Source organism: Leptodactylus fuscus, chromosome 2 (assembly GCF_031893055.1).
Source record: "Leptodactylus fuscus isolate aLepFus1 chromosome 2, aLepFus1.hap2, whole genome shotgun sequence".
NCBI classification, from domain to species: domain Eukaryota; kingdom Metazoa; phylum Chordata; class Amphibia; order Anura; family Leptodactylidae; genus Leptodactylus; species Leptodactylus fuscus.
The window spans coordinates 61,248,334-61,262,024 of NC_134266.1; the positions used below are offsets into that span (position 1 = coordinate 61,248,334).

The 13,691-nt window shown below is 40.9% G+C and overlaps 1 protein-coding gene across 1 annotated transcript in view; it reads right to left on the reverse strand.

Annotated features, from left to right (window-relative positions):
- Positions 1 to 2,784: 2,784 nt before the first annotated feature.
- The window catches only part of CCDC92B (coiled-coil domain containing 92B), a 59,846-nt gene continuing 48,939 nt past the window's right edge, over positions 2,785 to 13,691 (reverse strand). Inside the window, exon 4 of the mRNA XM_075263861.1 lies at positions 2,785 to 3,604. Coding sequence (XP_075119962.1) covers positions 2,868 to 3,604 — 737 coding nt within the window. The 3' untranslated portion in view covers positions 2,785 to 2,867. The remainder of the gene's footprint in view (positions 3,605 to 13,691) is intronic.

The window sequence follows — 13,691 nt, forward strand, 5'->3', positions numbered from 1 at the left end:
CCTTCGCATGCGCAGTCGGCTCTGCCTAGGCCCCGATGCCTAGGCAGAGTGAATTCCAGCCGGAAGACGCCGCGGGGGTGCTGCGTTGGGAGAAGACTTCAAGGAGAATCCAGCCCAACCGTCACTCGTGGACTTGGTAAGTATAATTTCAGCGAATTTTGCCTACCCCTGAAACGAGCATTTCCCCCCATAGACTATAATGGGGTTCGAAATCCGTTCGAACAGTTGAACAGTGTGCGGCTGTTGGAATCGGATTTCGAACCTAGGACATTTTAGTGTTCGCTCATCTCTAAAGAGGACCTTTCACATCCTCAGGCACATGTGGTGTAATACACCGCTAGAAAGCCGACGTCCCCTCACACGGTACATCGCTATGGACTCTACTGTTAGGAAGGGAGTTCCTGCCAGATTTTCAGAAATGGCCTTCTGACACTGAAGAGCTACAGTATCAGCACCAATAGCTCTTCAGCGGGGGCACAGAATGGGAAAGCCAATTGTGCCCAAAGACATGAAAGGTCCAGGCACAGACACTTACTTCTTTGCAGCAACAGCAACACCCAATTTCTCCAAAGAATCCACTTCCATACTCACAAAAATAGTACAATGGATCCACTGATTCACAAAGGGAAAACACAGTTTGATTCAGGTGACCCTAACCTATCTATGGGCGGGGGCTGGGCTGATATGCTGATTTCTGGTGACACATTCCCTTTAATGCTAAGACTGTGCAGTGGATTTGGATTTGTAATAAAAATTTATTACATTATAAAACCAAAAAGATCATTGTAAAGCCACTATAACCATGTAAATGAAAGAAAATTGTTAAAATCTATACAAATACACCTATTATGAGGCAAGCTTTGCAGCCATGGTAATTCTCACAGGTACACTGGTATCAATATAGAATATAAAGCTCATGTGACCATCCTGAACCTGTTTGGCTCTTTATAATGTGAAATATTAAGTGTATTGTTGTAACAGTCAATTAATGATTAGATGGAAGATCACAGTGCAACAATGTCATCACATATAATGGGTTTGTACTGTATGTGGGAAGAGGAGGTGCACTTGCTGACACTTGCTGACATAGCCTCAAATAAGTCAAAGGACATCGCCATATGCAATGTGTAACCCATCTGAAATGGTACATAGCTAGGCCCAATATATGGATAAAGGTCTTAAATATGAGGAGATGACATCTTTTGGCTTTATCCCAACATTCTCAGAGCCATCTTGGACATATTGACAGACCCTCACTACCGCTGCCATTCTTGCCCTTCATTCAGTATTTGATAGGCCTTCAATAACAACTTCCAATGAAAGCTGGAGCCAGCAATGAGGACCACGGCCATGCATATTACAAGACAAGGTTATCTTCTGAAATGCAGATGTATATTTTTTATGATCTTCTTGGGTAGAAATGAGTATGTTTGTGACCTTGCTTTGGAGACATTCGGACAATCCTTTGTCAAAAACTTATCAAGGTAGACGACCAAATCCAAAGTATCAACTATCAAGTTTTTAAATGGAAAATCATTCTTTGCTTTTTTTTACCTATATTTATATGCAAATTGCAGACTTATAAAAATGATATATTCACAAAGCAGCTCTGAATGTAATAGCTTAATGTTTCCACATTGCCTGCGGATAAATCAATGAATGAGAAAATCACTTTAAAAACTAGCAAGAGAGAGGCCTTGTCTTATCATGTGCATGTAGGGCATTTCCTATAAGATTTTCATGAGTAAGGTAAAAGCAAGGACTGGATGAAAATTTAATGGAGATTGAAATGCAAGGATGGAGCAAGAAAGTAATTACTTTATAAAGATTAGATGAAGCCAGAACACAGCGGCAGGCTGATGAATAAGTAAAGTGTCTTCTTGTCTAGCCATCGATGACGTCATCACGTAAGTCTAAGCGTAGTAATACTGTCTACATGGCATAAAGCTCTACAGGAAATATGACTTCAGCTTGCTGTGATGTAATTATTACTTTGGTATGTAATAAAAAATTGGATTGATGTAAATCAGATATTGAGAAACCAGCTCATTCTTGTTCAATTGTGCAAACCGGAGTGTTTCAATATACAGTTTCGGCCAATGTAAAAATAAATAGAACATCTTTTTCCTTGCGGTAAAAAAATCATACTGTAGTTCATTCACCTGATTCCTGAATTCCTTGAGCGCGTATTACGATTTTTGTAGTGACATCCGTTCTAAGAAAAATTAGAAATTTTAACTTGAAATTCCTTAAATGGAAAAAGAACATTCAGTATTTGTATTTACCACGTTGAGATTATCCTGAACCAGGGCTCAATGAAACCTTTATCTCCTATGGTAGATAGCAAGGCCAAGCAGCAAAGAGACCTACTGTATGTGAGTCCTAAAAATACGCAAATACTGTAGTGGGGAAAGCAGAACTATTCTCCTAGAGTAGTGCATAGTCTTTCTTTTGCTTTTATGAGGTTACGAATTTGTAGGATTCTTTTTGGAGCGCGATGGTTATTGTTACTTATGTTAAATGTTATATTTCACCAATCCCTTCAGAACGGAAATGAATGATATAAAAATAGAATTGTAACAAAAGAAGGTCACAAAAACCATTAAAAGAAGGGCATCGAGAGGAAATATGTTGTCCAATGTACACAGGCAGCAGGAAATACCCTGCCGTTAGGCATTGGAAGAGAACTGCAGCCAAACACAGGAAGACAGTAACAAAAAGAGAATGTTCCATTAGATCCAAAATATTGTAGGACGTATATATATATGTTACTAAAGCACCCGCTTTTTCTATCTTTCGGCCAGTCTAAGCTGCTGCTCTGTGTCCTTCCAACAGGGAATATGGGACTCAATAATAGGTGTACTACTTTATTCTGAATCCCTTGAGTTTTGTCCGGCCAATGCCCGCCTTTTTCCTCTCTCACTTTTTGGATGTTTTGCTTTGACAACAGGAATAGGAGGTGCCATGTCCTCATTATCTGATGAGAGTTTCTCTGACCACGGAGTTCCAGCTGCCACGCTACCAGCAGGACCTGCAGCACTTTTATCAAAGTGGGATTTTGTCTCTGATCTCTGCCGGTGAGGTTGCACATACCTCTTAGGGTACAGAAATAGAGCCGGGTCTGGCATAGCTTCCAACTCATCATAGTTGGTCATTTGATCTTTCTGAAAATAGACTCCTGACATATCTATACCTAAGGAACAATCAGGCCTCCAGACATTGTGGTTCTTATGTACCCTCCGTTTGGCTCTTACTTCATGGTGAGGTTGCTTGACTCCAGTGATGTCCAGTGGCCGTGATGTCATATGGCAACTTTTTTGTGAGCTTTGCTGCTTTTGCTTGGAGGCATGCAACTGGAAAGATAAATAAGCCGCGGCTTCAGTTTGTTTATGCAGTTCTGTATTTAATATGGTCACTCTGTGACTTCTTCGTTTCAGCTCCTCTAGGAACCGCCTTTCTTTGTCCCTCAGTTTAGATCTCAAGGCTGCAACCCGATTCTCTCGTAGATAGAGATCCTTTTTCAGCTGGAGATTCAACTGTTCTTTTTCAGTGTACCTGGCTTCCAAAATTCTGCATTTTTCCTCCATTTCAAACTCAAGCTGATCTGTGAATATAGAAAAATGTATTAGGATGGCATAACTAATAACACATTTGCTACCATTTTGCATCACAATTTAGATATGTGAATTGGTTTTAGAGAAATTATAACATATTCCAAGATGATAAAGCATAACCATAAAATGTACTTAATGGATAAAGAAGGAACTTCACACAAGGTAATATCAAGTCAACAAACGTGTTTAATGGTAGAGTTCAAGTGAACGTTTTCGATCTCTATGGATTTTCATCAGACTCTACACAAAATGTAAATAAACATTGTGAGGAAAATAAAATAATATACAGAAGGCAGTGGTATAAACATATATACAATATATACATTGAGCAAAGCCATGTATGCTTAGAAAAATGGGTATCAATAACAAGTCTTGCTAGGAAGTCATATATGAAATGTGTCAGTTAAGGTATGGTGGCATCATGTGAAAACATCTGATAACAAGGAGACTGTATATAGACCAGAAGTGGGAAAGAAAATCAAAAATAACAAAAGTGTAAGGGATAAATGTAAGAAGGATCATAATAATCACCTGTATTGTAGTAAGGGTAAGTATATGAAATCCGCAAGGAGGTAAGGGCAGTCACAAATACCTGGGAACATTATGATAATATATTATAAATAAGCCAAACATGCCCACTGGTCTAGATGCTCATTGTCTAGGGGTCCTTACCTCTGCTGTAGCCAAACCAAGCCCTCTGACGATGCAAAACTGCAGCAAAATCTGCAATAAAAAATGCAGCTTTTCCGCAGTGTGGGGCCTCGGCCTAATAATGGTTATTTTACTTTTCAAAAAGTGGGCAGGTTTGGCACAGCCCAACATAGTTAAAAAATTTTCATAGATTGTAAGCCCTTGTGGGCAGGGCCCTCTACCCCACTGTGCCAGTCTGTCGCTGTTTTATATCTACCTGTATATTTTGTGTACTGTATGTAACCCCCAAATGTAAACCCCCAAAGGTAGCACCATGGAATTAATGGTGTATATAAATAAACAATAATAAAAAATAATAATAATTATGGAATTAAATGGGAGCAAATAAAGCCTGATATCTATATCAGTTGCTAGTTGTTTTTTTTTTAGATTTTGGTTTCTGGTGCATGGACGACTTGAGATTTGCTATAATTATTAAGAGGAGTTTGCTGGCACATCTTTGGTAAGCACTGAAATACTACATGCCTGTCTTACCTCTATTGAAGTAGTAGTGACATAACTATGTCCAAAATTTCTATATAAAATATAATATATTATTATTATTATTAATAATTATTAATATACGTATAATATGTTAATAATAACATTATTAATATTTTATTAATATAATATTATAATAATATGTTATATTAATATATTAAATATTTTTGAGTCAATGAAAGATTAAAATAGGAAATAATTCACTATTGAAAAAAAAGGTGCTAGGAGGTGTAACTTGAAGCTCTTTGACCCCAGTGCAAAATCTGCAATTGGGCCCCCATATGCCATGTGCTATCTATAATACTGATATCTTGTAGAGAGGCCTTTGCCCCCCCCCAGGTTCCAGATGCTTTTGGTACCCCTAATACTACTCATTGGATCCTACTGTTGGATCTCTCCTATTACCTTCCTGTATTAGAGAATAGTAGTTAAACTATGAAATCAAAAAGTGATTTACTCGAGCGAGAGTAGATAGGTATACTCTACATAACTGTGGAACCCCACCACTGTCATCTTCTGACAACTATCTTGGTATCTCTTTTTGGTGAATGCCTCCTTAAAGCAAAGGTATAACTGGACATTATTCAAAGCTTACATTCAGTTTCATATCATGCAGGGAAATAATTTTATTAGTTCTGAAAATATCTAAAGTAAGTTTTTGGAATGAAGCCATTTAACTTGTTACCCATCCTCCATCCTAATGTGGGGTGGCTCCACCAGCCCATCAGAAGCCTCCGCCCAACACTACAGACACATAATAATCCTCTTTGACTCTTTGAGTCACAGATGCAAAATTTACATGTTAAAAGAAGACACCTTTTAGAAACCTGCTAAAACAAGACATAATATGTACTGCTATTAATTATCCCATATATTATAGCCAAAAGTCTTCCTGCAGGTATACAGCGCTGAGCGTGTAAGCTTGTGTTCTCATGTCATAAGGTGTTCTATGCCTGGGAAAGGAGGAGATGAAATATGTAATGTATAAAATATCCCAGAACCTGTAATTAGAAAAGCTTTTACATATATTGTATTTTTTAATAGCAGAAAGCAGGATATAGACATATAGGATAAAATGGCTTCTGATATGTGTCTGGTGCTTGTTAACAAGTATATACTTCTACTTCACATTTAATATCTATAGTTTCACTTGTTTATTGCCCCCTGGTTATAAAGCCAGGAACTTCATAAAGTTAAAGGGGGTGTCCACTTTCAGACCAATATTGGAAGACAAATGTTATTGTTTGTAAAATCAAAAGTTGTACAATTTTCCAATATACTTTCTGTATCAATTTCTCAGGGATTCTAGATCTCTGCTTGTTATCATTCATTCTGTTACTTCTAGTGGATAAAACTCTGACCATGGTCATGTGATACACAGTCTATGGTCATGTGATGGACACACAGATGCACAACTGGTTACTGTCTGATTACTGTGCTGTCACTACAATGAGCTGTTCACCTGTATTACCGTCACATGACCATGGACTGTATATCACATGACCATGGACTGTATATCACATGACCATGGACTGTACATCACATGACCATGGACTGTATATCACATGACCAAGATCAGCATTTCATCCACTAGAGGTAAGCAGAATGAATGACAGCAAGCAGAGATCTAGAAAACTGTGCGGAATTGATATAGAAAGTATATTGGAAAATTGTATATCTTTTCATTATATATTGGTATGAAAGTGTCCAACCCTTTTAAAGCTTTCTATGAAGATGTAACATGAGAAAAATGGCCTGTTTCCTATACTAGAGTACTGCTCCTCTCATAGCAGGCAACCTTTATCCAGCCCTAGACCAAGGATATACAACCTATTATGGTCCTAATGCCACATGGGTTTTAATAAGATGTAAGGGGGCGTTCACACTACCGTCAGTGTCCGACAGGTAGTGTCCGCTCCTAGTGTCCGTTCAAAATCTGGCACGGACATTAGGAGTGGACACTTGCTGTGTCCGTGACACTTGTCATTCATTTAAATGGCGATTGGGTGCGTTTTTTTGCACTCCGTGCCTTTCCTTCACTGTCCGCTTGTAAAGATGTCCGACTTTTCAAGCAGACAGAAAAAAACCTACATGTCGGGTCTTTCTGTCCGCTTGAAAAGTCGGCCATCTTTACAAGCGGACAGTGAAGGAAGGGCACGGAGTGCAAAAGAACGCACCTGATCGCCATTTAAATGAATGACAAGTGTCACAGACACAGCTAGTGTCCGCTCCTAATGTCCGTGAGAGATTTTGAACGGACACTAGGAGCGGACACTACCTGTCAGACACTGACGGTAGTGTGAACGCCCCCTGAAAGAGTGTTATCATCTGAGACCTAGCATATAGACAGTATAAATGTCTAATAGACCTCCACCTATCAAGGCAGGGGTGTCAAACTCCTTGTGTTAAATACAATCCCTTGTATTTGACAAAAGTTTACAAGGGGAGTGGAGGTCTTCCTTTTCCCTGTTTGTACTGTACTATTATAGTTTATGTGAGTTGCTGAAACAGTTCTGTGTTTCACTAGCCCCCCCAAAAAACTACCATGTAGATCGACATACTCATACATAGCCATCTTTCTATCTCGCTGCTTTTGAAGTGCTTTACAGGGGTCAGCAGGTAGAGGTTGTCAGCAAATCATAGCGCATATGGGTAATGTAGATGGGGATGAGCATTATTTGTATGTTACAATGATCTTTATGATTAAGGTATAATGTCTCTTAATACTGTGATTGCTTGTTTCATATGACCGGCCATATGGACATGATTGATGTCCTGTTGCTTTGTCATTGCCCTCTGTGAACATGATATATATGGACCCTACTGATATGATGGCCATCTGCATCTATTGATGACATTTCAATGGTTGGTGTAAAATACTCAAGTGCTCTATTATTTACTATCTACACTCTATAGTTTGATGTTTGGAGCTCTGCTGTTTATTTGACACTTATTAGTATTGCCCTTCTCCAATGTTTTTCTGTGTTTATGTACAAATATATATTTATTATTCTCTCAATAAATTTTGATAAATTTTTGTAAATTATGGACTCGCACCCATTGTTTGTTTCTTTTTGAGTATTTTTAGGTGCTTGGATACACCACTTTTAAGGTCTATTTTTAATTTTCGAGATCTGACGCACTTTGGTGCAAACATCTTGTGGATATTTTGCTATGTTTTCGGTATTGCTAGGAGTCAGGAGAACCCTATTCTGCCAAGGGTACATGCTGAAACACCTTTCCTTCAAACTTCATGTGTTAAATCCATAAATAATGTTGCGGGTTGGCATTATTCCCTACAGATCCACAGGACTTAGCATAAGTGTAGCATTTTATGGAAGAAACAACTCAGCACCTTTCTTGCTAGTAAGTTAATAGGACACAATCTGCATTTTCTAATATCCATTATGTGTGTGTCAGTTACCAATACTTAATATGCGTCTTCTCCTGCAGCTACTACAACTCTAAGTGGCAGCAAAGTACATTACATTATAGGAAATCCTAGTCTGCAGACCAAGTAACCTGGTGTTCGTGCTAAAACTCACAAGCCTTGAAAGTCTATGTATATTGTGTAATAAAGAGTACCTGCACTTTTCAAGTGCTTCAGATAAAATATTAGGGACTTGGAATATTAGGAATTCTGATATGCATTATACTTTGCTAAGGGGACTGCTACATAAAGACAATCCTGTCCTTGTATATTCTATTGGGACATATGACTATCCTAAAGAAGTGGCCCACTATAAGTCAGAACAGACAGTGTGAACGGCCGTAAAAAAAGTATATATTCCAAGAAAATTCATTTTCACAAATCCCTCATAGACCTGAGTCTATTGAAGGATTCATGAAAACAGCCCAAGAAAAAGCTATTTCTATTATTTAACAGATCAATCAGATGTACCTTAAGGCTAAGGCCCCACGGGACGATCCGCAGCAAAAAAGCACTGCACGAAAATCCACGGCAGGAATGCACCGCAGTTCTTCCCGCAGTGCTTTAAACAAAGTTCACAGAGTTTTCCTCCACGGACTTTCTGTTACCATAATATCTACGGAGAAGCTGCCAGCATTTCCATAGATATAATTCACATGCTGCGATTTCCCAAACTGCGCCGTTTCTGGAAATCACAGCGTGTCTGGGCTGCGTTTTTTACCGCAAAGCGGGCATGGGGTTCATAAGAATCCCATCCACTTTGCAATTATTGTAAAACACTGCGATTTTTCCCACGGCATTTCCGACTCGTGGGACCCCGGCCTAAAGGGGTTTTCTGGGCTTTTTTTTTAAAAAGTCTGTTAGTTCTATTAATGGGTTAATAATTGCATCAAAATACCTTTAGCAGTGTTTTGAGTGATTTCTGGCTTTCTCTGGGAGCTCATGGCATTCTCTGGATTTGTTTACATGGGTGTGATGAATGGCCTAGAGTTATGGTTTTTTTTACTGCCTTCTCAGATATATTTCCCTTTTGCCCTGTTAATTTACTCGACCTGATTAGCAAGATGCCAGAGATAGTGTCCAATTGTTCAAGCCTAATTCCTCCCTGGAGGTAGCTTGGCTCATCCCTTTGTTTCAACCTGAGCACAGCATTGTCATGATTGTGCTAACTTCGTTATTCTTAACAGGGGGTGTCTGGGATCAGTGGACTGAGAGCCTTGCTATCACCTTTTAGCAGACAACCTGACTCCACAGAACATCTGCAAAGTGTTATGACTGTATATAGCAGACCTGGGCAAAGCCCGGCCCCCGGGCCATATCCGGCCCTCTGACTGATTCAGACCGGCCAACACAGCTTGACTAGGGAGGTGTGTCTAGGGACGTGTCTTAGTGCCGGCAGGACAGTGCAGGAAGATGGAGACATGTGGTGTGTGTCATAAAGGTACTGGGGAATGTAAGATGCAGGGGGGAGTGTGTGTCTGTATATGTGTTTGTCTGTCTGTCTGTATGTATGTCTGTATGTGTGTCTATATGTGTCTGTCTGTCTATATGTGTCTGTCTGTCTATATGTGTCTGTCTGTCTATATGTGTCTGTCTGTATGTGTGTCTATATGTGTCTGTCTGTCTATATGTGTCTGTCTGTCTATATGTGTCTGTCTGTATGTGTGTCTATATGTGTCTGTCTGTCTGTGTCTGTCTGTGTCTATCTGTGTGTGTCTCAGTAACCTAGGGGCAGAGATGGAAGGGGAATGTTATACTAGGGCAGAGATGGCAGATGGAGGGGGGACATGAAACTGGGGGAGACATGAAATGGGGCAAATGAAGGGAGATATGAAACTGAGGGAGACATGAAGGGGGGAACATGAAACTGGGGGTAGATGAAGAGGGCACAAACTGGGGGACATTAAAATGGGGACAACTGGAGGGGGCATTAAACCATGGAGGTAGGTGGAGGGGAACCTGTCTGCCTCTAGTTGCCCCCAGTTTAATGTCACCCTCCAGCTACCCCTACGGTTTTAATGTCTGCTTCCAGCTTCCTGATTTTAATGTCCCCCTCTAGTTGCCCCCAGTTTCATGTCCCGCTCCAGCTGTCAATTTATTGCCCCCCTCCAACTACCCCCACTGTTTAAATTTCCCCCTCCAGCTGCTCCAGTTTCATGTCCCCTCTAGTTTCCCCCAGTTTACACTGGGGCACCAGGAGAGGGACTTAATACTGTGGGGCAGTTGGAAGGGAACATTACAATGTGGGGGTATATAATGTACGGGTGACTGTAGGACGATTATACTTTGTGGGGGCACATGGAAAGATGATTGGGAATGGGCGGAGTCAATGTAGAAGTGGGTGGAGCTAAATTTGCCATGGCGTGGCCCTCTAGCATAGTTTCAATTTCTTATGCGGCCCCATGGGAAAATTAATTGCCCACCCCTGGTATATAGTCATACTGGCACAAGGTGAGTGGGAGAGCTGCCCACCTTGCTGACCTTATCGTGGAAGGGGGCTGAGTGGAGATATATTGTCACACATGACAAGACCCCAGGCTCTTGTTGTTCTTCCTGGACTGCTGGGATGTGTCACGAAGTGCTGTGATGCTGTGGAAGCTAATAACCTCTGTGGACTTTATGGGAAAAAAGCTGCGGGAAAAACATGCATTTCTGTTGTGGTTTTTCCCGCAGCGCTTTTTCGCTGTGGCCTGCTACATGCGGTCTTAGATTTAAAATCCACAAATAATAAACATTAAAAAAAGTTATTTTCCTATTAAACATAAAAAAAGCCCAAAAAGACACATATAAAATATTCCTAACTATTAAACTGTCACAATATTTATCCTGCATGGCAAGTGTCACAAAGAATAAAAATGTACAGTCCTTTAATTTCTATTGGATAGTTTGTCCCCCCCCCCCCCCCCAAAAAAAAAGAAAAGTCAAAATTGTACAAAAATACAGCTTGCCCACAGCTAACATGCCACTAAACAGCTGTGTGTAAACAGGGGTGTAACTGAAGACTCAAAGGCAAAAGGTCAACTGGGGCCCTCATGCAGCTTCTCTTTCCATCCTGTTTGTACCTTTCAGCAGTATAGTTGTTATAGCACTAGCCCCCTGGTTCATTGCTAGGGTCTTAGATAAATGGTGCATTCACAAAGTACAGTTAAAGGTGCATCAAAATAAACTACATGCAGTTTCTGGTGCAGTTTACAATGAAACATGTAAAAGGCTAAGGCCCCACAGGACGTCCTGCAGCAAAAAAGCGCTGCAGGAAAAAATGCATACCTATGGGGAACTGTCTGCATTTCTGTAGGTATAATTGACATATTGGGATTTCCAAAACCACACCGGTTTTGGAAATTGCAGCATGTCTGCACCGTGGTTTTTACCGCAAAATGTACATGGGGTTCGCTAGAATCACATCCACTTTGCCCTGACTATAAGACATCATGACTTTTCCCATGTTGTTTCCACCACAGGCAACGTCCCTTGGGGCCCTGGTCAAAAAGTGTTTTGTCTGTAAAATTAGGACTTAACTAAAAAAAACTGCACAAAAACCATGTTGCAAAAAAAGTCCTTTTTTGTTTCAGATTTTGCTGTGTTTTTGAGCCAGGATTTACTACAAAAGGGATGAGAAGTACAAAGGAAGCACTTCAAACATCTGCTTTTGGATTTAAAAAAAAAAAAAAAAAAAAAAAACTTGCAGGAAAATCTGTAGCAAAAAAGACAGGTTTTCCACAATAAGGGTCCTTCGCCTAAAAGTTTGTCCCAATACAGTTTTGATTCATCATAAAGTACATCCAACTTCACTATAAGTTCACACAGGGATTTTTGGTCAGGTTTTGAGGCAGTATTCGCCACAAAATCCTGACCAAAAAGACAGCTCCCATTGAAATCAATGGGAACTGCTCAGGTGTTTTTTCCGGGAGCTGGCTTGTTTCGCCTCACGATTCGGCCTGAAGACACTCCCTCCCAACTATGCCCATTCATTGGGCCTAATCCGGAGCGGAGTACGCGACTGGATGCCAGTGCAGTGCACTGGCATTCAGTCACGGCTACCCATTTTTTGGACCGGAACCTGAGGCGGCCTCTGCCTCAGGTTCTGGTCCAAAAAACTCTGTGTTAACTTACCTTAAGAATGCACCCATTCAGTGGCGCATCTACAGCCATAGCAGCAGAGGCAGCTGCCACAGGGCCCAGGACATTAGGGGCCCGGTGACAGCTGCTACTGCTGCTATCATTACACTTGGGGGTCTTTTCGGACCCCAGAGTATAATAATTGAAAAGACTGTATAATAACTGAAAAGACCCCAGAGTATAATAATTATTTATGGGTGTCCACAGTGGGACATAATAATGTGTGCAGGAGCCACTATGGGGATAATACTGTGTGCAGGGGCCACTATGGGGGATAATACTGTGCGCAGGGGCCACTAAGGGACATAATACTGTGTGCAGGGGCCACTATTGGGGATAATACTGTGTGCAGGGGTCACTAAGGGACATAATACTGTGTGCAGGGGCCACTATGGGGGATAATACTGTGTGCAGGGGCCACTAAGGGACATAATACTGTGTGCAGGGGCCACTATGGGGGATAATACTGTGTGCAGGGGCCACTATGGGACATAATACTGTGTGCAGGGGCCACTAAGGGACATAATACTGTGTGCAGGGGCCACTATGGGGGATAATACTGTGTGCAGGGGCCACTATGGGGGATAATACTGTGTGCAGGGGCCACTATGGTGGAGAATACTGTGTGCAGGGGCCACTATGGGGGATAATACTGTGTGCAGGGGCCACTATGGGGGATAATACTGTGTGCAGGGGCCACTAGGGGGGATAATACTGTGTGAAGGGGCCACTATGGGGCATAGTATAGCACGCAGGAAGGCATAGGAGGGGATCGGTCGAGGTCTTCGGCATCTGTGTCGGTTGGGGGGGGGGGTCATGTCAAAAGTTCGCCACGGGGCCCCGCCATTCCTAGTTACGCCACTGCACCCATTCCAAACGCAGGCTTGGATACAGTGACTGAGCACTACGTATGATAGTATACTTGTATACTTCTCTAATGCACTCACCATACAATGGTCAGATACCAGTTATACACAGTAGGAAGTGACTATGGTCCGTTTACATCTAGAGACCGTCAAAGTATGGCAAGACAAGTCAATTTTTTTCGAATGTTTTCGAAAGTATCAAAAGATTACAAAAACTATATAAGTTTGTTCTCGCTGTAATCTTACTGACCTGACGAATAGATATAACATCATGTTTTTAGCACATGGTAAAATGCTGTAAAAACAAAACCCCAAAAAACAAACAATAGAAATATTTTTTTTTACCATTCCACAACACAAATGATTTTTTTTTACACTTTCTTAAAAGTTTACATGGAACATTAAATGGTGGTATTAAAGTATAAAACTTTATTTTATATGGCCGTGTTATGGCTCTTGGATGGTGGGGAG